This window comes from Papio anubis, chromosome 1 (assembly GCF_008728515.1).
Source record: "Papio anubis isolate 15944 chromosome 1, Panubis1.0, whole genome shotgun sequence".
Classification (NCBI taxonomy): domain Eukaryota; kingdom Metazoa; phylum Chordata; class Mammalia; order Primates; family Cercopithecidae; genus Papio; species Papio anubis.
This window is the reverse complement of record NC_044976.1, coordinates 124,752,351-124,780,133: the sequence shown is the minus strand read 5'-3', so window position 1 is coordinate 124,780,133 and position 27,783 is coordinate 124,752,351. Positions and strand designations below refer to the sequence as shown.

Below are 27,783 nucleotides of genomic sequence, written 5' to 3'. Positions count from 1 at the left end.
CATTTCTAACAGGGTATAAGGCGTGAGGATTTGCCACCAGAGAATTGGTGGGACTGTGTGCATACCCTGGACCTAGGACCATACAGATACTCCTTGGGACCCTAGCACAAGAAATCCTAAAATCAGGACTGTGACCCTTGCTCATAGAATTGCCTGTGTCATCAACAGAAGGATGCAGAACAAGGATTCTTTCAAAGTTTCTGGGGCAACAGGCCAGGTGGCCAATCAACTCCTAGGCCCAGGGTTATTGTTGCAGGCGTAAATGTTACTATGACTACTGAAACCTTGGTTACTGAACTAAACAGAAAGAGGAGCCTGTCAGTCTCCTCAGGCTGTATCAAGCAAATCTATAGACATGTCTGTGGAAAAGATGACAAAAGTAGAAGAGGTACGCAGAGTTGGAAGGAGGGGCTGGGCTGAAGTTTGATGAGGTTTCCAGATCAATTTACTATAAGTGCATCTTTTACTGGGAAAGGCTTTTGATGTAACAAGGGTACAATGTAGTTAGTAACAGGAGGGGAGGCTATGTCTAGAACATAGTAGGTATTCAAATATGTGTTCCATCCAACCCCTGCATGTTTTCTTTGATCCATTCTGAAAGTAGAGCTTTCCTCTCCCTATTTCCCCCTAGGAAATTGCTTTCTCAAAAATGTCTATGTGGCTGGGTGCTGTGACTCATGTCTGTAATCCCAGCACTTTGGGAGGCTGAGGCAGGCAAATCACCTGAGGTCAGGAGTTCGAGACCAGTCCGACCAACATGGAGAAACCCTGTCTCTACTAAAAATACAAAGTTAGCCAGGCGTGGCAGTGCATGCCTGTAATCTCAGCTACTCAGAGGCTGAGGCAGGAGAATCACTTGAACCCGGGAGGCGGAGATTGTGGTGAGCCGAGATCACGCCACTGCACTCTGGCCTGGGCAACAAGAGCAAAACTCTGTCTCAAAAAAAAAAAAAAAGTCTATGTCTCTCATTAGAACAGGGTTCTAGGGGTGAGGTTCTGGAGACTGAGGCAGATCAACAGAACTACGTTTTCTTGCAGAGTTTTCAAAGGGCCATGGGACTTAAGAAGATGGTTGACAGGTAATCTGCTTCTATCCCCTCCCTTTACCTTTCAGCTTGACCTTTCCACTCTGCTGTCTTCCCTGAGCCATCTCCCAATTCTGCTGCATCTCTTTAGGAGCTCATTAAGAAGGAAAAGAGATGCAGAAGGGGTGAGAAGCAGCCTTGTCCTCAAAGCAAATGAGATCAGCCTGTTAGTGCCCAGTAGGTTAGGTGATATAGATTGGTTTTTATTGTCCCCTGCCTCTCATTCTCTGGAGGAAAATTGAAGCATGTTTTTATTTTCTTTTTTTATTAAGAATTCAGGCCGGGCGCGGTGGCTCAAGCCTGTAATCCCAGCACTTTGGGAGGCCGAGACGGGCGGATCACGAGGTCAGGAGATCGAGACCATCCTGGCTAACATGGTGAAACCCCGTCTCTATTAAGAAATACAAAAAACTAGCCGGGCGAGGTGGCGGGCGTCTGTAGTCCCAGCTACTCGGGAGGCTGAGGCCGGAGAATGGCGTGAACCCGGGAGGTGGAGCTTGCAGTGAGCTGAGATCCGGCCACTGCACTCCAGCCTGGGCGACAGAGCGAGACTCCGTCTCAAAAAAAAAAAAAAAAAAAAAAAAAAAGAATTCAAGTATTTGTTGCCTGGCTTTGTGCTAATTATGTGGTTGGTAGTGCAGTATTTGTTGAATCAGTGAATGAGAAGATTCACAAGACTGGGCTACATAGCCTTTTCACCCTGATGAGCTTTTGAAAAAACACTGATGCCGCCGGGCGCGGTGGCTCACGCCTGTAATCCTAGCACTTTGGGAGGCCGAGGCAAGAGGATTGCCTGAGATCAGGAGTTCATGACCAGCCTGGGCAACATGGGGAAACCCTGTCTCTGCTAAAATACAAAAGAAATTAGCCGGGCATGGCGGTGTGTGCCTGTACTCCCAGCTACTTGGGAGGCTGAGGCAGGAGAATTGCTTGAACTCAGTGAGCCAAGATCGCACCATTGCACTCCAGCATTGCAGCCTGGGCGACAGAGCAAGACTCCGTCTCTACAAAAATAAAAAATAAAAATAAAAACTGATGCAAGCCTGGCATGGTGGCTCACACCTATAACCTATAATCCCAGCACTTTGTGAGGCTGAGGCAGGGGGATTGCTTGAGCCCAGGAGCTCGAGACCAGCCTGGGCAACATAGGAAAAGCCTGTCTCTGCCAAAAAAGTTAAAATCAGCCAGGTGTGGTGGTGCATGCCTATAGTCTCAGCTACTCAGCAGACCGAAGCAGGAGGATCACTTGAGCCCAGGTCAAGTGATGCCACCACTGCATTCCAGCCTGGGTGAGAGAGGAAGACCCTGTCTCAAAACAAAAAATGGGCTGGGCACATTAGCTCATGCCTGTAATCCCAGCACTTTGGGAGGCCAAGGCAGGTGGATTGCTTGAGCTCAGGAGTTTGAGACCAGCCTGGGCAACATAGCAAGACCCCCATCTCTACCAAAAAATTTAATTTAAATAAATAAATAAACACCGATGCCTAGTTCTTAATCCTAGGAGATTCTGATTAAAGTGGTCTGAAATGGGATAGGAGATGCCTTTTTTTAAGGTTTCACAGGTTATATCCAGAGCTAGCAAGGATGTGAAGAAACAAGAACACATGGCCGGGCACGGTAGCTCAAGCCTGTAATCCCAGCACTTTGGGAGGCCGAGACGGGCGGATCACGAGGTCAGGAGAGTGAGACCATCTTGGCTAACACGGTGAAACCCCCTCTCTACTAAAAAATACAAAAAATTAGCCAGGCGCAGTGGTGGGCGCCTGTAGTCCCAGCTACTTGGGAGGCTGAGGCAGGAGAATGGCGTAAACCCGGGAGGCGGAGCTTGCAGTGAGCTGAGATCCGGCCACTGCACTCCAGCCTGGGCGACAGAGTGAGACTCCGTCTCAAAAAAAAAAAAAGAACACCACATGATTTCAATAGGAGTCTAGGTTGATACAGCCATGTTTACAAAGGCAGTTTGATAAAATCTATCAAAATTTAAATTTACATACCCATTGAACTGGCAAAAATAGGAATTTATCTTAAATATACATACTTGGAAAAGCACTAGAAGGTACATACACAAGAATGTTCATGACAGTATTGCTTTTATATATATATATATTTATTTATTGAGATAGAGTTTCGCTCTTGTTGCCCAGGTTGGAGTGCTGTGGCACGATCTCAGCTTGCTGCAGCCTCCACCTCCCGGGTCCAAGCAATTCTCCTGCCTCAGCCTCCCGAGTAGTTGGGATTACAGGCGCCTGCCACCACACCTGGCTAATTTTTGTATTTTCAGTAGAGTCAGGGTTTCACCACGTTGGGGTTTTGCCATGTTGGCCAGGCTGGTCTCGAACCCCTGACCTCAAGTAATCTGCCCACCTCGGCCTCCCAAAGTGCTGGGATTATAGGGGTGAGCCACCACACCTGGCCTGATTACATGTTGTTTTTTTTTTGAGACAGAGTCTCACTCTGTCGCCCAGGCTGGAGTGCGGTGGTGCCATCTCGGCTCACTGCAAGCTCTGCCTCCCGGGTTCCCGCCATTCTCCTGCCTCAGCCTCCTGAGTAGCTGGGACTACAGGCACCCGCCACCACGCCTGGCTAATTTTTTTGTATTTTTAGTAGAGACGGGGTTTCACCGTGGTCTCGATCTCCTGACCTCGTGATCCGCCCACCTCCGCCTCCCAAAGTGCTGGGCTTACAGGCGTGAGCCACCGTGCCTGGCTGATTTCATGTTTTTTAAAAAAGAAGATGTACTTCCCAGTTTATGATAGAAACATTTTCTGAAAACGTGCACAAGTAGCTGGGTGTGGTGGCTCACACTTGTAATCCCAGCACTTTGGGAGGCCAAGGGAGAGAATCACTTGAGCCCAGGAGTTTGAGACCAGCCTAGGTAACATAGTGAGACTCCGTCTCTACAAAAAATAAAAATTAGCCAGGCACACACCTGTTGTCCCAGCTATTTAGACGGCTGAGGTAGAAGCATTGCTTGAGCCCAAGAGGTTGACGTTGTAGTAAGCCATAATCACAGACTGCACTCCAGCCTAGGCAACAGAATGAGACCCTGTCTCAAAAAATATATATATACAAAAGTCAGCTGGGCGTGGTGGCACATGCCTATAATCCCAGCTACCCAGTAGGCTGAGGCAGAAGAATTGCTTGAACCTGGGAGGCAGAGGTTGCAGTGACTGGAGATCACGCCACTGCACTCCAGCCTGGGTGACAGAGCAAGACTCTGACTCAAAAAAAAAAGTAAAAACTAAGTCATTCTCAACAAAGTATATATATATATATGTATATATATTTGCCCAGTCAGAGATAACACTTTTTTTTTTTTTTTTTTTTTTGAGGCAGAGTCTCTCTGTTTTAAGACAGGCTTACTCCACTATCCACGTTAGAGTGCTGTGGTGCGACCTTGGCTCACTGCAACTTCCACCTCCTGTGTTCAAGCGATTCTTGTGCCTCAGCCTCTTGGGTAGCTGGGATTACAGGTGCGTGGCAGGCTCGGCTAATTTTTGTATTTTTAGTAGAGATGGGGTTTCACCATGTTGGCCAGACTGGTCTTGAACTCCTGGCCTCAAGTGATCTACCTGCCTTAGCCTCCCAAAGTGCTGGGATTACAGGCGTGAGCCACTGCACCCAGTGAGTTTTTACTTTTCACTTAGTATGTTTCTGTGTGGATTCAAGTTTTTCAACATGTGGAAAATGTACTTTTGATTTTTTAAAAATGCCAACAGTAGATATATACACATATATACATGCATGATGTATATTTATATTCCTTCTATATATTAAAAAGCTTAAAACTGGCCTGGCATGGTGGCTTACTCCTGTAATCCCAGCACTTTGGGAGGCTGAGGCAGGCTGATCACTTGAGGTTCAGGAGTTCAAGACCAGCCTGGCCAGCAAGGCAAAACCCCATCTCTACTAAAAATTTAAAAATTAGCAGGTGGACGTGGTGGCTCAAGCCTGTAATCCCAGCACTTTGGGAGTTTGAGACAGGTGGATTACATGAGGTCAGGAGTTCAAGATCAGCCTGGCCAACATGGTGAAACTGTCTCTACTAAAAATACAAAAATTAGCCAGGTGTGGTGGCATGACCCCATAATCCCAGCTACTCGGGAGTCTGAGGCAGGAGAATTGCTTGAGCTCAGGAGACGGAGGCTGTAATGAACCAAGATTGCGCCACTGCACTCCAGCCTGGCTGACAGAGTGAGACTCTGTCTCAAAAAAAAAAAAAAAAAATTACCTGGGCGTGGTGGCGGGCACCTGTAATTCCAGCCACTCAGGAGGATGAGGCATGAGAATTGCTTGAACCTGGGAGCAGAGGTTGCAGTGAGCCAAGATCATGCCATTGCACTCTGGCCTGGGTGACTGAGCAAGACTATTTCTTTTTTTTTTTTTTTTTTGAGACAGAGTTTCACTCTTTTTGCCCAAGCTGGAGTGCAATGGCGCGATCTCGGCTCACTGCAACTTCCGCCTCCCGGGTTCAAGCAATTCTCCTGCCTCAGCCTCTCGAGTAGCTGGGATTACAGGCATGTGCCACCACCCCGGCTAATTTTGTATTTTTAGTAGAGACGGGGTTTCACCATGTTGGTCAGGCTGGTCTTGAACTCCCGACCTCAGGTGATCCACCTGCCTCGGCCTCCCAAAGTGCTGGGATTACAAGCGTGAGCCACCGCGCCCAGCCTAAGACTATTTCTAAAAAAAAAAAAAAATTAAAACTTCAGTGAAGATTCCAGTCTAGCCAGGGCTGAGAATCACTAGTATGATGGAAGGGATATTAGCTTTAGAGAAACTGGATTTTGGGCCAGGCGCGGTAGCTCACACCTGTAATCCCAGCACTTTGAGATGCTGAGTCAGGCGGATCACCAGTGGTCAAGAGTTCGACACCAGGCTGGCCAACATGGTGAAACCTCGTCTCTACTAAAAATACAAAAATTAGCCAGGTGTGGTGGCACATGCCTGTAGTCCCAGCGACTCAGGAGGCTGAGGCAGGAGGATCACTTGAACCCTGGAGGCAGAGATTGCAGTGAGCCAAGATTGCCTCACTGCACTCCAGCCTGGGTGACAGAGTGAGACTCTGTCTCAAAAAAAGAAGCTGGATTTGAGACCCAGGTCTGCCATTAAGTGACCTTGGGCATCTCACAACTTTTAGTTTCCTTATCTGTATTATGTAAAAATTAATGCCTAATCCCAGCTACTCGCGAGGCTGAGGCAGAAGAATCACTTGAACCTGGGAGGCGGAGGTTGCAGTGAGTGGAGATCGCGCCACTGCACTCCAGCCTGGGCAACAGAGTGAGACTCCGTCTCATAAATAAATAAATAAATAAATAAAGCCTATGCCACATAGTTATTGTAATGATTAAATGATATTATGTACTTAATACATACTAGGTTCTAAATTACCCTTTCAAGGATTTTACAGTCTTCTAACAGTGGGGCAGAGGTTCCAGGTGAAGAAACAGTCTTGGGCCAGGCATCATGGCTCACACCTGTAATCCCAGCACTCTGGGAAGCCGAGGCAGGTGGGTCACCTGAGGTCAGGAGTTCGAGACCAGCCTGACCAACATGGTGAAACCCTGTCTCTACTAAAGATGCAAAAAATTAGCTGGGCATGATGCCAGGCACCTGTAATCCCAGCTACTTGAGAAGCTGAGGCAGAAGAATCGCTTGAACCTGGGAGGTGGAAGTTGCAGTGGGCCAAGATTGCGCCACTATACACCACCAGCCTGGGCAGCAAGAGTGAAACTCTGTCTCAAAAAAAAAAAAAAAAAGAAAAAGAAAAAAGAAACAGCCTCACTCTATGGGATTTTTGTCTCTACTCCTAACTCTAACCCACCCATTCAACCCCCACCTCTGTACCTGGAGCAGGTGGCGAAATTCACATACTCACTGTCTGTGGCAAATGACATTGGGCCAGAGAAGAAACCCGTATGCCACCCTAAGGATGCAGGACACCATGGTACAGGAATTGGCACTGGCCAAAAAGCAACTACTAATGGTGAGTTCTAGCAAGGCAGCCTGAAGTCTCATTCACTGCTGCTCTGTGCCTTTGCCCACTGAGTTTTCCAAGCTCTTAGTGTGTGTCATTGCACTTTTATCTTGTTTGCCTCTAGGTTTTCAGCATTACACCAGAGCAACACAACTCCATTGCCAAAACTCTTTTTCATTAAGTGATTCTTTGCATCCACCTTACAGGTGGAAGGCACATCTTAAAGTCCCAAAGTATACTGTAGTTCCTGCTCCTTTCATCTTGGTGAGACTCAAAACTGCCTCTTATATTGGGCGTGATGGCTCACACGTGTAATCCCAGAACTTTGGGGGGCCAAGACAGGCAGATTGCTTGAGCCCAGGAGTTGGAGACCAGCTTGGCCAACATGCCAAAACCATGTCTCTGCTAAAAACACAAAAATTGGCTGGGCATGGTGGCACATGCCTATAATCACGGCTACTTGGGAGGCTGAGGTACAAGGATCACTTGAACCGAGGCAGAGGTTGCAGTGAGCTGAGATTGTGCCACTGCACTCCAGCCTGGGTGACAGAGTAAGACTCGGTCTCAAAAAAAAAAAAAAAAAGAAAGAAAACTGCCTCTTAGTGCATAGCACTTGCCTCTCAGTACCTCTCCCTCTCCCAGGGTCCCCGCTTGCTGTCATGTAACCATCTGTGTATCCCAGTTACTTAGTAGAGTTCCTGTTTCATGGTCTGTTCTCAGCAAATATTTGCTGAATATAGGGCTTCGCCTGTGGAGAAAAAAATTGGATAGGCTTCCTCTCCACTGGTTCAGCCTCTCTGTTACCACCCAGCTTTATGTCACAGCTAAGTCCAGCTCCAAGAGAACACAAGTAATGGGAAAGCAACTAGGGAGAAAGAATAAGAAAGGGTGGTAAACAGAGGCAAACAACACTATTCTGCCCTCTCGATCAGGTCCGTCAAGCTGCCCTGCACCAGCTGTTTGAAAAGGAGCATCAGCAGTACCAGCAGGAACTAAATCAGATGGGCAAAGCTTTTTATATAGAGAGATTCTGATGGCATCCAAAACACTGTTCTTCCATTCTCAACATGCCTGCAAACCTAGCCTTCTAGAGCCTCTATCACCTGGAACCTCCTCCCCAAAACGTACCTGGATCTTGCTGTCTGCCCAGAACTTAAGACAAGGCTCCCACTCTCACTTCTCCACTCTCTTGTTAATCCCTTGTTGCTATTTGGGAAACAATCTATGGAACAACAGTAAAAACAAGAGTGACGCCTTGTGGTCAGAGTGGGATTTACTGTATTGATGTAAGGGGGCAGGGGTGGGGAGGGGTGGACATTGTGAGTTGAGAATCCTGATTTGGTATAACAAATAAAGTTAGTTCTTAAAGGCTCAGACTTAGACCACTGGGTTCATTCTTTCAGGTCTAAATCTTGATTTGTTTCAAAAGTGCTTATTTTTCAGCTACCGTAATCTTAACTTCCTGGATTTTGCTCGCCACCTCTCAGATATCACTTTCACTTATCTTTTATTTATATTTGGACAAATTGCTCTGAATGTGGCTATTAATCTATAGACACTGTGGTGCTTGAGTGAGGAGGCCTGCATTTTGGGTTTTGAGTTAGCTAGTTATTGTGAAACTTTGGACAAGTCTCTTTCCGCTGGGCCTGAATTCCCACCTATGCCAAGTGAGAGGATTCCAGACTTAAATGTCTCCAGGAATCAGGCAGGTAATGTTGCAGTTGTAAGGAAATAAGGAATGGTGGGATTTCTAGGGGGCTGGAAAGAGCAGTCAAAGGCACTCAAAATTCTGAAAAATACTGAAAAGTACTGATTGACCATGTGCATCATATGAAGGCCATAGACAACTTTACTTACAAGGGTCCACTTTACAGGTCGTACGGGGTGGCTCACACCTGTAATCCCAGTACTTTGGGAGGCTGAGATGGGCGGATCACCTGAGGTCAGGAGTTCAAAACCAGCCTGGCCAACCATGGCCAACATGGTGAAACCCCATCTCTACTACAAATACAAAAAATTAGCCCGGTGTGGTGGCAGGCACTTCTAATCCCAGCTACTCGGGAGGCTGAGGTAGGAGAATCGATTGAACCCAGGAGGCGGAGGTTGCAGTGAGCTGAGATTGTGTCATTGCACTCTAGCCTGGGTGACAGCAAGACTCCGTCTCAAAAATAAAAAGGGTCCACTTTACATGTGAATGACATCCCAAGCCAGAGACCCCCATTTCACAGCCAGTGACAGCTGTAGGAATACACCATGAGTCCCTGAATACACTCCCTGAACACACCATCGCTCCCTGATGTAAGTGCCATTATACATTACTTTGCCTTGTGCGCTCACCTTGCCGTTGGTATCCTCACTGGTCACTTGTCCTGTCCTGACCTTAACTCTATGTGCCTATGTCTCCACTGCAAAACTCATACCCTTCCCTCCAACCCAAGTCTGTCTCCATCCTTCAGTCTCCTACTAAATCCCCCATTTTTCTTCTATGTGTCAGAGCTGCTTCCTCTGCCCCTACACATCCCACTGATCCAGAGGCAGTAGAGTATAAAAATAAGAGCACAGGCTTTGAAGTCAGGTGTGGGTTCAAATTCTGGCTTCACCTCTTTAATTCTTGTGCCATCATGTGGAAGTGATTTAGTTTAACTGGCCTCAATTTCCTCTTCTGGGCCGGGTGTGGTGGCTCACGCCTGTAATCCCAGCACTTTGGGAGGCCGAAGCACGAGGATCACCTGAGGTCAGGAGTTCTAGACCAGCTCGCCCAATGTGGTGAAATCTGACTCTACTAAAAATACAAAAATTAGCCAGGTGTGGTGGCGGCCCCCTGTAATCCCAGCTACTTGGGAGGCTGAGGCAGGGGAATTGCTTGAACCCAGAAGGCAGTGGTTGCAGTGAGCCGAGATCGTGCCATTGTACTCCAGCCTGGGTGACAGAGCAAGACTCCATCTCAAATAAAAAAATTCCTCTTTTGAAAATTAGGACAATAATACCCATCTCATAGGATCATTTGAAGAATTAAATAAGATAATGTATATAGCAATACAGAGCAAGCCCAGTGCTTGGCACACAATAGGTATCCTCCATGTTCTCCCTCAGGAGATTTCTCTGTGACCCAGGTCCTCCAGAGGTTGCTTGCTGACCTCTAGACCAGTCTTCTTATCCAATCAAATATCATTCTCCACCCATGTCCATGCCTCTGTCTTTGCTACATATCCATTCAACCCCCAGCTCCCATCACCTCTGCTTCCCAAACCCTATCTTCAACTACTCGTGAGTACTTACACACCAGATGACGTGGAATTCACAGCCTAGTTGGAGAGGCAGGCACTGAACAAATAACAAGTATGGTGTAAGTTTTATAGGAGACAAAACATGTGACCTGGATTTGACCCAGAAACCTGAGACTGAGTCGCCCATTCCTTCTGTTTGCCTGTGTCCTCCCCTACCCTCTATTTTCTGAAGCTTCATCTCAATCTCACCTTCACTTTTTTTTGTTATTTTTTGAAATGGAGTCTCACTCTGTCACCCAGGCTGGAGTGCAGTGGTGCAATCTTGGCTCACTGCAACCTCCCCCTCCCGGGTTCAAGCGGTTCTCCTGTCTCAGCCTCCTGGGTAGCTGGGACTATAGGCACCCACCACCATGCTTGGCTAATTTTTGTATTTTTAGTAGAGAGGGTTTCACCATATTGGCCAGGCTGGTCTTTTTTTTCTTTTCTTTTTTGTTTTTTGAGACGGAGTCTCGCTCTGTTGCCCAGGCTGGAGTGCAGTGGCCAGATCTCAGCTCACTGCAAGCTCCGCCTCCCGGGTTCACGCCATTCTCCTGCCTCAGCCTCCCGAGTAGCTGGGACTACAGGCGCTCGCCACCTCGTCTGGCTAGTTTTTTGTATTTTTTAGTAGAGACGGGGTTTCACCATGTTAGCCAGGATGGTCTCGATCTCCTGACCTCGTGATCCGCCCGTCTCAGCCTCCCAAAGTGCTGGGATTACAGGCTTGAGCCACCGCACCCGGCCTAGGCTGGTCTTGAATTCCTGATGTTGTGATCCGCTTACCTCAACCTTCCAGAGTGCTGGGATTACAGGTGTGAACCACGGCACCGGGACTTTTTTTTGAGACAGTCTCGTTCCATTGCCCAGGCTGGAGTGCAGTGGTGCAATCATGGCTCACTGTGGCTTCGACCTCCTGGGCTCAAGCAATACTCCCTCCTCAGCCTCCTGAGTAGCTGGAAACACAGGCACATGCCACCACATCTGGCTTTTTTTTTTTTTTTTTTTTTGTAGAGATGGGGTCTCACTACGTTGCTCAGGCTGGTCTCGAACCCTTGGGCTTAAGCAGTCCTCTGCCTAGGCCTCCCAAAGTGCTAGGATTATAGGCATGAGCCAAATAGCCAGCTGCTCCTTCACTTCTTTTTTCTTTTTTTTTTTAGATGGAGTCTCTCTTGTCACCCAGGCTGGAGTGCAGTGGCACGATCTCGGCTCACTGCAACCTCTGCCTCCCGGGTACAAGCGATTCTCCTGCCTCAGCCTCACAAGTAGCTGGGACTACAGGCGCCCGCTACCATGCCTGGCTAATTTTTTCTGTATTTTTAGTAGAGACAGGGTTTCACTATGTTGGCCAGGCTGGTCTCAAACTCCTGACCTTGTGATCCGCCTGCCTCGGCCTCCCAAAGTTCTGGGATTACAGGCATGAGCCACTGCACCCGGCCTGCCCCTTAACTTTTTAAATCCTCCCCCATATGTGTCTCCCAGGCCACTCTTTGCTTCTTTTGCATAGGCAGTATAGCTTGGCATTAGGAGAACAGGCTTTAACACTGGATAGATCTGGGTTTCAGTGCTGGCTCTGTCACTGACTGCGTGGCCTTGTGCAAATTATTTTAATTTTCAGAGTTATAGTTCCTTATGCTGTATGTAAAAAGGGAGATAATGCCTAATTCATTGGGTTGCTGTGGGGATTAAATAAAGCACTTAGCAGCAAGTAGCACAAAATGTCCGATAAATGGTAACCCATAATGATGTTTTCTTGCTCCTATGATAGTTTTTTTCCTTAATTCCTTTCCATTACCTGGGCTCCCCCTACCTGCAACCAGACTCCCTCACCAACTCCTTCTATTTTTCTATTCTTCTTTCCTCTGTTCCTTTGAACCCACAGAATGCCCCATCCCCTCTGCCTTGATCCCTGACCTTGGCCTCTTCCCCCAGGGCTTGTCAGTGCCAGGCTGGCTCCAGTATTGGCAGGTTGGCCCCCTACAGAGCCCATCTCTTCTGATCCTCTCTGTGTATTCTGTCTGCTCTCATAACATCACCCCATCACACCCATTCAGCCCCTCTTCCCTCTGTGGCGGATGCTATACCCAGCTCCTCTGGCTCAGAGGGGCTCATTCCCGTTTGAAATGGCTGCATAGTAGATATTTCCAGGAGAGCTAAACAGCTTTCATCAAAGGCCATCTGATGTTTCTGCCTAGGTATGCCATACAAAGTCTCCTTCCAAGACAGCTGCTCCTCCCCTGCCTCCACATTCCCAGTCTGCCTCTCTGTTCCTCTAGTGCCCCAAACATTAAAGTCCTTTCATTCCTGCTAGTCTCTTTCCCAGCCTCTCTTCCTCCAGCTTCTGGTTCTTGAGTATGGGTAACTTTCTCAGAGAAAGGAACTAGAACTTGAGGGGTTAAGGGTAAGAAGGGAGAGCAAGAAAGTACAAATTACATACATATCCCCTTTAGGAGCCAAAAAGGAACAAAGACATAAGACAACATCACAGGTGCCTACCTTGGGGCCTGTATATGCCCATTTGTTAGTCTTCCCCTGGAAGGCAAGAGCCACACAACAGGAATTGACTGGGGCTTGGGACAAGCTATTGATCTCGATCAAGGACACTGTGGAGTTGGTATATGCTGGGGGTTGGGGTGGGTGTCTGGAATGGGAACAAGGACACATGGAACAGGCCTGGGGGCTGAAGCAGAGCGTCCTTCTCCCACCCCCACACTTCCACTCAAGCCCCCCAGCCCCCAATGCAGCTATAACTTGGGCTCTTTTCTGCCACAGTGGAGAGAAGCATCTGCCTGCCACATGACACTCAACAGATCTGATTCTCTCCGAAACAGAAATCCCCCATATGGGAATCCGGCTGGATTCCTGTGAGGGAAAACCCTTGGAGAAGCCAGACTGGAGTTCTGGTAAAAAGCCCTAGAAGAGAAGAGGACTCCTGTGGACTGCAGGCTGCTTCCTGGCAGAAGTTTCCTCTCTCACCCTCAACCTAAAGCCTTAGTTTCATTTCTGCCGGGCAAGGTGGGGAACTCTAAGTCTTCTCTTCTGGAGCCCACGATGGAGCCTGCCAGGGAGATAAGTTATTCTTCTGTTCTGGACATCCAAGGGTGACTTTAACGAGGATGCCTGGAGGACATGGGGAGAAGGTGAGAAGCGTTAAGCTGGCAGAAAGGGGGAGCCAAGCATCTGCAGCACTTAAGAGCAGGACAGTGCCAGGATGGTGCCTCCTGAACGGACCTCAGTAGTCTTGTGGGGGTGATCTGGGAAGGTTAGGAGTTCTGTTGGAAAGGTAAAGCAGGATGTACAAGTCCTCTGCCCCCACCCCGGAAAGCCTCAGGGCAGCTGGAATGGCATTGAAGAGAGCAGGTGGCAATTTTGATGAGGAGCTGCTGACATAGCTGATCCTCTGGGCGCTGGGGCCGTGACATCAGGGGGAGAAGCTCTGTGTGGGAGCTCTAGGGAATGATAGTTGCCCGGATGTGGAGCCCTGCCAGGTATTCTTCCTGGTTTAGGCCAACGTGATCCAGCAAAGGCCAGGCGCTGGCAGAGGAGGAGCTGAGGCAGGGATGACACGTAGGGCGATAAGCAAGAACTGGCTGTATTGGGAGGTGAAGAGCAGGGGCCAGTACCCTTCCTCAAGGAGGTAGCTCTCCATCTAGACATGATTGGTGCCTGGTTTCTGCGCTATTCTTTCTTTGCAACTGGGAGGAAGGCAGATGACCCCCAAAGCTCTCCTGCCTGCTTCTGTGTGATATGTTTGATATTGGGTTGTTTAATTAGGAACCAACTAAATGTCAAACATATTCTTACAGCAGCTGGTGATTCAGCACCACCCTCTTTCATACTTCAATCTCTGGGGCTCCTGTCTCTTTTACTGAATCTCTTCTCCAGGACCCCCCCAAAAGTCCAGTAGCTGCAACCTATGTGGATTTCAATCTTAACCTAAGAGGGCTGGTGTGGGAGTGGGAGAGAGTTGGAATTTGAGGATCAAATCTTTCTATTTCTTGTCCCCTTATGCTAGAAGGGACATATCTCTTTTCTTTATCTCTTCTTATCCTCGTATTTTTCTCCCCCTTATTCACCTGCCCACCCCACCCCCATTTTCTACTCCTTCCTCTCCCTGTTCCCTAACCCCTTCCCTGGCTAATCTCCAGGGAAAGGAGACTTGGTTTCTCCTCTCTCTGTCAAGAGTCAGCTGATGGTCTATCTGTCTATCTACCTCTAGTGACTGGAAGCTCTTGAGAGTGGACTCCAGCTCTGCTCTACCCACTGGTCGGGTGGGTGTCTCAGTTCTCCCATTGCTGGGGCTTGGCATTAACTCTCACTATCCTTGACATAAATGACTAACTAGAGCCATTTATATTTGTCCAATATATCTGGTCACCTTGAACAGTGCCCCCCTCTCCCCGGGCATATTTTCAGGTGTATGGTGCCAGTGGACTGGTATCCTTGCCACCTGTTAGTAACAAGGCTCCCAATGGAAGAATAAACATGGCCTGGAACTAAACTGGGAAGAATAGAGCTGATAATGATGATTATGATGATGTGGTGAGCAGCAGTGTTGGGGAGAATTAAGAAGGGAGAAGACAAAGGGAAGAAGAGGAGAGAGTACAACAGTTCTATTTTAAGATTACTGTGGGAAAACAGAGGGCATTATCCTGTCTGGACTGTTCTGACCCTCCCCTGTTTCTCTCCCCACCTCACTTGAAGCTCTGGGATAGATCTTGGAGATTCCAACCCCACCCTCTTACTCTACTCTTGTGGCTCTTAGTGGGGAGGAAAAAAGTCTCTCTGCCAATTGGAGACTCTCAAAATAGCACAGCAATTTGATCTGGGGATCTGGGAGAATTGTCAAGGATCATCTGTGACCTCCCTTCTTCCCTGTTGCCCAAGCTCCTTGAATACCAGAAATCGAAAGCTAAAACTCTGCTAATGGAGTTTGACCGGCATTCAACACGGTCTGGGGGAGAGTGAAAGGGGAAGCTGAAAGGCAACCAGGACCCTCTGGATGTAAACTGCCAACCTAGAATTGCCGAAGTACCCTTCTCTATTTTAATGTTCTTCCCTGCCCTCTTCCTGCTCTTTTAAAACATCCATAGAGCTGCCCAGAATGAGTGGAAAGTTTTAGGGTCAGGGAGAACCTCTTCCCTCCCCCACTTTCCATTGTCTAAAATCAGCCTCAGCTGTTCCTAGATATTTTTTTGCTGGTGATGTCAGTTCATCAAAGCGTCTCACCCTGTGTTCCCCCAGGAGAACAATGATGGGGTGGAGGGAGCTGCAAAGACCATATTAGGAACAAAAGGTGGAGCTATGAGCACAGATAAAGACTCAAGTCTGGGGACCTCCTGGTCACTCAGGCAGCAGCCCCTTCTTTCTTGCCCCAGTCTCCAGTTCTCCAGTGTTCACAGGTGAGCCTACCAACAGCCACTGCTCATGATGGAGGCCATCAAGAAAAAGATGCAGATGCTGAAGTTAGATAAGGAGAATGCTCTGGATCGGGCAGAGCAAGCTGAAGCTGAGCAGAAGCAGGCAGAAGAAAGAAGTAAACAGGTAGGCACTAGCATCGGTCTCTCTCATCTGCTAATGAACAAGACTGTGAAATGGAAGGGAGTTGTCATGGGAAAGACAGTGACTACTGGTGTCACCTCCATTTTGGGGTGGGATGGACTCCCCAGCCTCACTGGAGGAGCAGAGGACATCTAACATATCTGTCTCAGACTGCCTTTGTGACCTTGCGAAAGTCAGTGGCCTCTTCTGAGCCACAGTATGTCTGCTGAATTTAAGTAGAAATGGATCATGTTTTGGAAGAACCCTTGACTTCTAGAGGAAAAGGTAAGAGTTCTAGAGGGAAAGAGCATCTCTTTTCACTCAAATAGCATCACGGGCATCTACACTTTAGATATTTACCATCCAAGGGTCTTGGATGAAAACCCAGGATGGCTTGGTCATCTTAGGATCAGAGATTACATGGTCACAGGCCAAGCTACAGCATAACTCCTGAGGCAGTGGGCTGGAAGTGGCTGGGAAGAAAGTGTGTCTCGCTAGGGACGGTAACATGGAGGTTACACTCAGGGCTCAAAGAGCCCAGGGTCCAACTGCATTGTTGTGTTTGTGTATTTTTGTGTGTGACTCTCTGGGCTCCTATAGCTGGAGGATGAGCTGGCAGCCATGCAGAAGAAACTGAAAGGGACAGAGGATGAGCTGGACAAGTATTCAGAAGCTTTGAAGGATGCCCAGGAGAAGCTGGAACTGGCAGAGAAGAAGGCTGCTGATGTGAGTATTAGAGAGATGGAGGATGGGTTTAATCTACACATATAGATCTTTATGTTAATGTATGACGAAATTCCAAACACGCTTGTGGGTTCATGGAACACAGACATATATACTCATGTTCATTTTTGCATATAACCACATGCTGGTATTTTCTCATAATGGCAGGTATTTTCTTTCCTAAAGACATCTCCAACACGTTAAAAGAAAAGTTTTTTTTTTTTTTAAATACATGTAAAAGTCTCATTTATCTCCTCTCACCAGCCCAGGAATTTAATTATCTTTCCCAGGACATGGACAGAGAGGGGACTCGAAGTTCAGAATGCTGTCACTTATCCTACCTCCTCCCCCATGCTACATTCTTAGCTTTTATGTCCAAGTCTTGGCATGTGGATATGTGTATTAATAGGGAACCTCTCATCTCTCAACTGTCCAACAAAACCAGCTCGGATTTCACAATGGGAAATGGAGGTCACACTGACCTGGCCCTATATGGGTTTATTTATCTTGGCCAATGTGGGCATTTGCCTTTATGCCATGGAGATGCCATACGAAGCATTGCTCATAGGGCAGCAGAGAGATCCTTACAGTGACAGACTATAATAGAAACTAAGAAGGAACCTTAGAGGGTAAAGGTTATCACCACCAGACTTCACTCTATACCGTAAGTAATTACTCAGCTTGTCTAGGGCTGAATTTTCCCATTCTAAAATAAAATAAATTCTCTTTTCCATGTCATATTATCCCGTCATCGCCTACTTTCCTTCATCTTCAACCTTGAAGTTTGCCGCAAAGATAAATGAAAGATTAGATTGAAAAGTTTTTTAGAAGAAAAGTACCATAGGAATCTTACCAACAACAACAAAAATGTTCCAGTATTGGTGGAAACAAGTCTCTCAGTGAACTGAGTTAGTAGGAAAAAAGAAGCATGTAATATTTAAAATCATATTTGGGCTGGGCGTGGTGGCTCACGCCTCTAATCCCAGCACTTTGGGAGGCCGAGGCGGGTGGATCGCCTGAGGTCAGGAGTTTGAGACCAGCCTGGCCAACATGGCGAAACCCTGTCTCTACTAAAAATACAAAAATTAGCCAGGTGTGGTGGCGGGTGCCTGTAATCTCAGCTACTCAGGAGGCTGAGGCAGGAGAATCGCTTGAACCCAGGAGGCGGAGGTTGCAGTGAGCTGAGATCGTGCCACTGCACTCCAGCCTGGGCAACAGAGAGAGACTCCATCTCAAAAAATAAATCAATAAAATAAAATCACATTTGGTTTTGGAAAATAGCTAGAAGGACAGACAGAATGAACCATTCGTAAATGCTTTTAGACCCTCATATTTGGTCTCTCTGCCATTAGATTTCTTTTCTTTCTTTCTTTTTTTTGAGACGGAGTTTCACTCTTGTTGCCCAGGCTGTAGTGCAATGGTGCTATCTCGGCTCACTGCCACTTCCACCTCCCAGGTTGAAGTGATTCTCCTATCTCAGCCTACTGAGTAACTGGGATTACAGGCAAGCACCACCACACCTGGCTGGCTAATTTTTGTATTTTTAGTAGAGACGGGGTTTCATCATATTGGTCAGGCTTGTCTCAGACTCCTGACCTCAGGTGATCCGCCTGCCTCAGCCTCCCAAAGTGCTGGGATTACAGGCGTGAGCCACCCCACCCAGCCAGGTTTCTTTTTATTCTTGTTGTTGAGATGGAGTCTCGCTCTGTTGCCCAGGCTGGAGTGCAGTGGCGCAATCTTGGCTCACTGCAACCTCTGCCTCCTGGATTCAAGCCATTCTCCTGCCTCAGCCTTCCGAGTAGCTGGGATTACAGGTGCGTGCCACCATACCCAACTAATTTTTGTATTTTTTTTAGTAAAGACAGGTTTTCGCCATGTTGGCCAGGCTGGTCTCGAACTCCTAACCTGAAGTGATCTGCCTGCCTCGGTGTCCCAAAGTGCTGGGATTACAGGAGTGAGCCACTGCGCCCAGCCTAAGCCACTGTGCCTGAGCTTTTTTTTTTTTTTTTTTTTGAGATAGAGTCTTGCTCTATCACCGAGGCTGGAGTGCAGTGGCAAGATCTCGGCTCTGAGGAAGTGATTATCCTGCCTCAGTCTCCTGAGTAGCTGGGATTACAGGCATCCACCACCATGCCCGGGTAATTTTTTGTATTTTTTAGTAGAGACAGGGTTTCACCATGTTGGCCAGGCTGGTCTCCAACTCCTGACCTCAAGTGATCCACCCACCTCAGCCTCTCAAAATGCTGGTATTAGGGGTGTGAGCCGTCATGCCTGGCCTCTGCCATTAGGTTTCTGATCTTCTGTTTTGTTTTCCGCCACTTTCAGTGGCCAGGGAAAGTGGAGGGAATTGAATATATTATGCCAGAGGTTAGAAACACAAACTGGATAATATACATCATTTAAACTCATTGTTTCCAAAAATTAAGGCCACCACAAACTATAGGTTTTTTTGTTTTTGTTTTTGTTTTTGTTTTTTTTTGAGACAGAGTCTTGCTCTGTCGCCCAGGCTGGAGTGCAGTGGTGCCATCTCAGCTCACTGCAAGCTCCACCTCCCAGGTTCACAGCATTCTCCTGCCTCAGCCTCCCAAGTAGCTGGGACTACAGGCACCCGCCACCACGCCTGGCTAAATTTTTGTATTTTTAGTAGAGACGGGGTTTCACCGTGTTAGCCAGGATGGTCTCGATCTCCTGACCTTGTGATCTGCCCACCTTGGTCTCCCAAAGTGCTGGGATTACAGGCGTGAGCCACTGCACCTGGCCAGGCCACCACAAACTATTAATTCTCCCTTCTTGTGCTCAGTGTGGTGGCTCAGACCTGTAATTCTAGCACTTTGCTTTGAGAGGCCAGGGCAGGAGAATCGCCTGAGGCCAGGAGTTCAAGACCAGCCTGGGGAACATAGTGAGGCCCTATCCTTATAAAAAGTTTAAAAATTAGCCAGGTGTGGTGGCACGTGCCTGTAGTCCTGGGTACTCAGGAGGCTGAGATGGGAGGATCGCTTGAAGCTAGGAGTTCAAGCTTGCAGTGAACTATGATAATGCCACTGCACTCCAGCCTAGGTGACAGAGCAATACCCTGTCTCTATTTAAAATAATAAAAATTCCCCCTTCTTGGAATACTCAAAAAACAAAACAAAACAAAACAAAAAACAGCCCTACCAAATCTATAGCTTACCCCCGGGCTTTGGGCAAGTGGATGGCCTGCTGGAGTTGTATAGCCTAGGTTCCTGGTATATTTGAATGGATCTGTTTCTAACATATGGGCATGAAGATAGAAGTTTTCACAAACTAGCACAATGTCAGGTTAACAACAGTTTTGTGATAAATTGGGTAACATCAATCTGGGTCTGTTCTTAGGCTGAAACAGCTAGTATGTGGGCTTGAGGAGGTGTTTCCAGGACCAAGAGAAAGAACAAACAAGTCTAACCTGAGATCATGAGAAGGAGAATGACACAGAGTCTCTATGCAGTACATCAAAATCATTAGGAATATAAAAGGATTTCCTGGGGATGAATTCTGTCTATCTTAATCTGTTTTACACATGTACATACACATACACACACATAGCATCCCTCACCTAGATATGGTCTACTACTCGGTATATTCATTTGAAAGAAACTTCTTCATATTTACATAGGAATCCACCAAAACCCATTTAAGTATGTAAAGTGAGGGTTAAAAATACTCATTCAACCCCTCTTCCCTTCATTAGCTTTCCCAAGTCAGAAAGTACCCTCAGAGATATACATAAGAACAAGAAACAGGAGAGGAAGGTTATGGCCAGGAGCAAGCAAGAAGAAAGGTTTCTTTCCTCAAAGCTAGAGTCAGCAAACTACCACCTGTGGGTTAAATCTTGCAACAGCCTGGTTTTGTAAATAAAGTTTTATCGGAACACAGTCATGCTCATTCATGTGCATGTTATCTGCTGGCTTTCTTTTCTCTCTGGCCACAAGACCATAAAAGTTCGATGACCCCTGCCTCAAAGGGTCAAAGAAGGAAATTACAGTGTTTATAGGAATTGGGAGAGGTGCTGAATAAGGAGCAACAAGGTTAAAAGCAGAAAACAAAGGTAAGAGTCATCAGCAGCCTAATATATGCATCTTTGGAGGGAATATACTCTGTTCAATACAGAGGAAGTTAACAGCTCAGCTTTTGTCCTTGAGGTTAATAAATAAGTAAACAGAGCATATTATCTTGATGTAGATATAAGGGGTAGAGAAGGAGGAGGGAGTCAATAACTACATGTTTACACAAGCAGTTCAGGTTATCTGACAAGCCTTTCTGAAAAGTGCAGGATTTACTAGGACTGCTTGAATAAAGAAAGGGCAAGCGTATGGCAAGGCGAGTCCAGACTTTTGTTTTTTTTCCTCCCTAAGTGTGTCTAACTTTGTTTTCTAAGTTGTGGTAAAATACACATACATAAAACTTACCATTTTAACCATTTTAAAATGTCTAATTCAGTAGTAGCATATTCACATTGTTGTGCAACCACATCTAAGATCATTTTAATCCAATATGAAATCAGATGCTGTTCAGGGAGAAACAAAGGGAAAGAGGAGTGCATTGTTAGGACATAGAGTCATAACATCGTTTTTTAGGGACAGGTGGTGGGAAGGATGGGGACAGAAGGGACAACGATGGACATATACACCTGTTGATATACTGTATTGCTGGTTACTAGGAAAACAATAGCACTGGGCCCCTTGCTGGCTATCCATTGTGCTTCTAAAGGCTATCATGAGTCAGTCCATCTGTTTCCCTGGATCAAGAGGAGATTATCTGCTCAAATCTACCAGTCTCAGGAATGCAGTGGTGCTCTCAACACCCTTTTGGTTTGGCTAGGATGAGGTCTTCTGCTTCTTTACCAGGGCACAGGGAGGTACAATAGTGCCCCCTGCTGAGCAGCACCCAGATGACAAAGTGTCACTTCAGCCACATCTTGATCAGACTTCTCCAAAGCAAGTTAGAAAAATTCTTAGGCCATCAGGGTAGAGTTTATTAAGTGTCAGAACCCTGATCTTCCTTCCTAATTTCTGGGGGAAAAATCAGTGTGCAGGTTACTCTATTGAGAAAATTATCATCTATCCAAGTTGTTTCTTCTGAATAGTCTCATTGCTCGGTATTTCCAAAAGGTGATAGGAAGACAGAGGCTCTGGAGGGAGCATTCTCAGAACTAGACATTGAGGGTAGCAACTGTCTTGCCTACTATTCCTTTCAGGGATTAGGACTCTTCGTTATAAGTCCTGTTCCATGTCCTAATTTTCTAGGAGAAAAGAGAGCTGCCCCAGAGGAAAAAATTTATCACGATTACCTACTGGGAAGGTGGAAGGAATACAAAGAAATAAGAGGGAAGATAACATTCTCAAGTCTCTTTACTATTGTGCTTCCAGAAATCCTGCATGGCAGTGCCAGTAGGGAAAGTTTCTTTTATTTTTATTTTTATTTTTATTTTTTTGAGACTGTGTCTCACTCTGTCACCCAGGCTGGAGTGCAGTGGCACGATCTCAGCTCACTGCAACCTCTGCTGCCCGGGTTCAAGCAATTCTCCTGCCTTAGCCTCCCAAGTAGCTGAGATTACAGGTGCCTGCCACCGTACCTGGCTAGTTTATTATTATTATTTATTTTTATTATTTTTATTATTTTTCTTTTGTGGTTTTTAGTAGGGACAGGGTTTCACCATCTTGGCCAGGCTGGTCTTGAACTCCTGACCTTGTGATCCACCTGCCTCAGACTCCCAAAGTGCTGGGATTACAGGCGTAGGCCACTGCACCTGGTCTGTTTTGCCTTTTTTTTTTTTTTTTTTTTGATACAGAATCTCACTTTGTCACCCAGGCTGGAGTACAGTGGCGCCATCTCAGCTCACTGCAACCTCTGCCTCCCAGGTTCAAGCAATTCTTTTGCTTCAGCCTCCCTGAGTAGCTGGAACTACAGGTGGGCACCACCATGCCCGGCTAATTTTTGTATTTTTAGTGGAGACGGGGTTTTGCCATGTTGGCCAGGCTGGTCTCAAACTCCTGACCTCAGGTGATCTACCTGCTGCAGCCTCCCAAAGTGCTGCGATTACAGGCATGACCCATCACATCTGGCCAAGGGGAAGTTTCTAACTCACCAACAGTTCCTTGGGGTACTTAGTATAGTGGCAGTGAAATTGGTGGAAGTTGTAACAGAATGGAGGCTCGATTCTACAGTACAGTTTACAGGCATTCATGTCTGGCTGTTGCATGAGGGATCTAGTAACAGTCATCTGTTTTTTATTTTTTTGAGACAGGCTCTCAATTTGTCACCCAGACCGGAGGCAGTGGTGCAATCTCGGCTCACTGCAACCTCTGCCTTCCCAGCTCAAGAAATCTTCCCACCTCAGCCTCCCGAGTAGCTGGGACTACAGAAGTACTGCCACCAGGCCTGGCTAATTTTTTAATTGTTTGTAGAGACGAGGTCTCACTATATTGCCCAGGCTGGTCTCAAACTCTGGGCTGAAGTGATCTTCTCGCCTTGGCCTCCCAAAATATTGGGATTACAGCCATGAGTCACCCGTGTCGGCTGACAGTGGTCTGTAATAGAGGATTTCTTCCTGATAAAATGGGGGCATATCTTTCTTATCTACAAAAGGAATTTAAGTGATGATTGATTAATTAATTTATTTTTAGAAATGAGGTCTTGCTATATTGCCCAGGCTGGTTTTGAACTCCTGGTCTCAAGCCATCTCCCATCTCGGCCTCCCAAAGTCCTAGGCTTACAGTCATGAGCTGCCACACTCAGCTGATGATTAAATTAGCAAGTCCTGAATCATTCCAAGGTTTGGAGGGGCTGGAAGGCTGGTTAATTTGGTGCATAATGACACTCAAAAGTAACAGGGACCTGTAATCCCAGCACTTTGGGAGGCCAAGGCGGGCGGATCACGAGGTCAGGAGATAGAGACCATCCTGGCCAACACGGTGAAACCCTGTCTCTACTAAAACTACAACAAAATTAGCCGGACGTGGTGGAGGGCGCTACTTGGTAGGGTGAGGCAGGAGAATCGCTTGAACCCGGGAGAGGGAGCTTACAGTGAGCTGAGATCGCGCCACTGCACTCCAACCTGGGCAACAGAGGAGACTCCGTCCCAAAAAATAAAAACCAAAACAAAAATAATAAAAGAACAGGGAGCCCGATGGGGCGGCGTGCACCTGTAGTCCCAGCTACTCCGGAGGCTAAGGTAGGAGGCTCGCTTGAGCCCAGGAGTTCGAAGCTGTAGTGAGTTGTGATCTCGCCACCGCCTGCACTCCAGCAACAGAGCGAGATCTTGTCTCAAAAAAAATAAATAAATAAAAAAGGGAAAAGTCTGTTCCAAATAGCACTTAAGTTTATACCATGCCAAATAGAATGAGAATTTGTGCCAACTTGCCACATTCCTTCCACTCCGACAGTTCCATTCATTGACTTCCAGGAGACGGGAGAGAGAACCTACCTACCTGAGTTGACTTTGAAAGGAGACTGAGTGGGGCTTTTTGAACCCTGAGGCCCAGAAAGTCTTTTAGACTTTTCTTAGAACTTGGTTTTGGAGTTTGTCGTGGGGTGAGTGGAAGCAGAGACTTGTAGGATGTTTATATTGTGGAGCAAATACAGTGAGCGGTGAGGGGTATCGGTATTGGGGGAGTGAGGGGCCAACTGCGGGAGTGGGGGCCAACTGCGGGAGTGTAAGGTCAGCGGACTACCTGCAAAGGGCCCAACCATTGTGGGCAGCCAGCCTGGCGGGAAAGGCTAGCCCACGAAGCGCCGCCCAGTTACCATGGTAACATTCCCTCGTCCCAACCCCGTCCCAGTTTACTGGCCCAAGGTAAGGCCGGGAGCAGTAGCCCGGGGCAACTGGGAGGATCTACTCCCTGCCGCAGCTCTCCCTCCAGTGGACTGCCTTCCCGCCTGCCTCGCGGTGGGAGGGCGCGGCAGAGGGACGTCACATCCGGGCGGGTTGGTAAGTTCCGGTATTTCAGGGCGTAGCAGGCGGAAGTAAGGGTGAGAGGAGGCTGCAACGCCGAGCGGAGGAGGCAGGAACCGGAGTGCGAGCAGTAGCTGGGTGGGCACCATGGCTGGAATCACCACCATCGAGGCGGTGAAGCGCAAGATCCAGGTTCTGCAGCAGCAGGCAGATGATGCAGAGGAGCGAGCTGAGCGCCTCCAACGAGAAGTTGAGGGAGAAAGGCGGGCTCGGGAACAGGTACGGAGATGGCGAGGCTCATGAGGGAGGGTCAGGCGCTGGAATAGCCGGCAAGCGGAATAAGGTCCCTTTTGCCGTGGAGCACGGTCCTCTGAGGGCCGGCCTGCTCGGAGATGAAGTTGGGAGCGCGGAGGATGGGTGGGGCTCAGCTCCAGTAGGACAGCAAGCGGACAAGGGGGAAACTGAGTGCTCGGTTGAGCAGGCTTGACCTTTGAAGGAATTGAGGCACAGGGTTTGGGGTGTGGCCTTCCTCCTCTTTTTTTTTCCTCCACCTCATTCATTCAGTCCCTCTGATCCGGGCGCGGCCGGGGGAGGGGCTCAGCGGCTTCTCCCTCCCCCACTTCCCCCTGGAGGGTGGGAGAACTTTGCTCTTGCTTGAGGTTTCCTGCCCAAGGGGTTACAGTGGGTGGGTGCTTTTCTGTTCGGGGAGAGGAAGTACTGAGCCTCCTGTGAAACGGTGAGGGCTGTGGGGTGGGAACCGCCGGAAAGACCCCGGCCTGCCTGCTGGCAGCTTTTCCGCTCCCTCCTCTTGCTCAGGAAATGAGGCAGCAGTTGGCTGAGAGGAAGCGCGGTGCCCTCCCTCCCTGGAGGAGCTCGAGGCCACAGGACCGCCTCTCAACCTCTGGCCAGGGGCCCTTCCTCTTACTGGGTGCTCTTGCAGCTGCTACACCCACTCAATCTACGTGAAACGGCAGGGGAGGGGATAGTACTTCTCTCAACATTAGTGCAAATATAGGAGCCAACCAAACTTGCCTGGCCCTACCCACAATGACCTGGAAGTGTGATCAGTGCAAGCCGAACTGGTTAAGAACATTTCTTCCGAGCAGAGCTGATAAGCGAGTGTATGGCAGAGAATTACATGGCGTGCCAGTCTCAAGGTTTCTGATTGACTTGGGCAATTTGGTGGAGACAGAATAATGAATTCCAGGTGACTCTAGTGGAATATTTGTTCAACTGAAAGTGGGAACATAAAATGTTGGTGGAATGAACGGTGATTCTGGTGATTTTTTTCTTTTTTGTTTTTTTGAGACAGAGTCTCACTCTGTCGCCCAGGCTGGAGTGCAATGGCGTGATCACGGCCCATTGCAACCTCCGCCTCCCTGGTTCAAGTGATTCTCCTGCCTCAGCCTCCTGAGTAGCTGGGATTACAGGAGCGTGCCACCACGTCCAGCTAATTTTTTGTATTTTTAGTAGAGACGGGGGTTTTGCCATGTTGGCGAGGCTGGTCTCGAACTCCTGACCTCAGGTGATCCACCCACCTCTGCCTCCCAAAGTGCTGGGTTTACAGGTGTGATCCACCGTGCCCAGCCTATTCTAGTGATTTCTTTAAACGACTTTCTGATTAAAAGAGGTTTATTAGTTTTAGTGTAAGCCATAAGATTTTCCAGGGTCTGCAGAGCTTGCAGTGAGCTGAGATCACGCCACTGCACCTGGGCGACAGAGCAAGACTGTTTCAATTAAAAAAAAAAAAGATTTTCCAGGGTCTAGGGTGTTGTCTAATAGATGGAGCTGATACAAGTTGAGGTTTTAGAGGATCTTGAGAGAGTAAAGTAACTTGCTAAAATTTAAGATCCAGTGAAAGAACTCATGTGGTTTATTCTTTGTTCTTTCCCTTGGTAAGTTTTTATTTTTGTTTTTCTTTTTGGCTGCTCCTCTGGGAAATAACTGAGAATGTTTTTGGGAGGGAGGGGGTGGATTTCAGAAAAGCATGGTAATTGGTGGACATCTGCCCTCTAGGTTAAATACTTAAAGATTGTTGGAATACTCACTTATTTTTATAACTGGGCATGGAGATGCTGGGATGGGAGCTTGTTGTCTTCCTCAGTCACCTTTTTCTAGGTAGATTTTTTTCTTCTGTTCAGTTTGCCAGCAACTTCTCATTATCTGTTCAAGTGAGATGGACTGGCTGGGTGACTTTATGGCCAATGGTACTTTCTCATCTCCTTTCTTCTGGAGACCAGATAGCTTTAAAGAGGAAGACAGGCTAGCCAGAGGAACTGGCCATGTGTTGAGCTGCAGAGTCTTAGGCTCAGTATTTAAATATGGACATTCTAGGAGTAGTTCTAAGGTGGGTGGTTCCTGCCCCCCATTCCCCCCCTCTTTTTTTTTTTTTTTTAGATGGAGACTTGCTCTGCTGTCCAGCCTGGAATGCAGTTGCATGATCTCTCCTCACTGCAACCTCCACCTCCCAGGCTCAGGTGATTCTCCTGCCTCAGCCTCCTGAGTAGCTGGGATTACAGGCATCCACCACTACACCCAGCTAATTTTTTTTGTAGTAGAGATGGGTTTCACCATGTTGGCCAGGCTGGTTTCGAACTCCTGACCTCAAGTGATCTGCCTGCCTCAGCCTCCCAAAGTGGTGAGATTACAGGCATGAGCCACTGCACTCGGCCTGGGGTGATGTTTCTTAAGCTACTCTCACTCAGAGCCTGCCAAATTTGCTTATTGAGCTGAGGTCTAGTGAGGAAGTCCTCAGAATGGGGAAGTAGGGTAATAGTTAAATATTGATGAAATCATTACTTCTACTCCCCAGCCTGAAGAAGCTTAATCTTTTGACTTTCTGCTCTGCTGAATTTTGAACCCCCACTGAGGAGGAGACACCTGTGGGATGGGAGGAGGGTTGTTTGGTCTACCTGTTATCCTCTTAAGGCATTCTGCTGGAATGTGGGTTTTGCAGACTCCTCCCTCCTCTGGAGCTGGAAACTGCACTCTCTGATGGCATCTCATGCTGTTAGTGGGACTGTCACTTAATTATTTTCCTGGTTACTTTGTGTGAACATCCAAGCCACCCTTATTGGGAAGCTACATGAGTCCAAAACTGAGACACTGGTGTTCTAGGATCCATCTTTCTTTTCTGCTCTTGGCCTGAAATTGGTCTTTTATAGTGTAGCACCTTGTCAAATTTACTTTCAGTTCTGCGTTTCCTTTGTACTTCTGTCTAAATGGGAAACAGATGGCAGCATAATGTTTAAATGCAGTCTTTTTCCTTATCTCTTTTTTGTGTGT

The 27,783-nt window shown here is 47.6% G+C and overlaps 2 protein-coding genes across 21 annotated transcripts in view; both read left to right on the top strand.

The window, feature by feature from the left end:
• The first annotated feature begins 73 nt into the window (after positions 1-73).
• C1H1orf189 (chromosome 1 C1orf189 homolog) lies at positions 74-8,319 on the top strand. The gene is made up of 4 exons (XM_003892713.3): positions 74-388; positions 1,039-1,079; positions 6,942-7,071; positions 7,995-8,319. The coding sequence occupies exons 1-4, from the start codon at positions 356-358 to the stop codon at positions 8,094-8,096; spliced, it is 306 nt and encodes a 101-aa protein (XP_003892762.1). The 5' UTR covers positions 74-355; the 3' UTR covers positions 8,097-8,319.
• A 7,242-nt stretch (positions 8,320-15,561) lies between these two features.
• Positions 15,562-27,783, top strand: part of TPM3 (tropomyosin 3) — a 36,680-nt gene continuing 24,458 nt past the window's right edge. For 9 of the 20 annotated variants that reach the window (XM_031653135.1, XM_031653130.1, XM_031653142.1 and 6 more), the window contains exons 1-2: positions 15,562-15,866; positions 16,464-16,589. In XM_031653135.1, the coding sequence (XP_031508995.1) occupies positions 15,750-15,866; positions 16,464-16,589 (243 nt within the window). In that variant the 5' untranslated portion in view covers positions 15,562-15,749. Of the gene's footprint in view, positions 15,867-16,463; positions 16,590-24,520; positions 24,778-27,783 lie in introns of those variants that run through there. The other 11 variants (XM_031653183.1, XM_021924128.2, XM_031653202.1 and 8 more) reach the window with 3 other exon arrangements.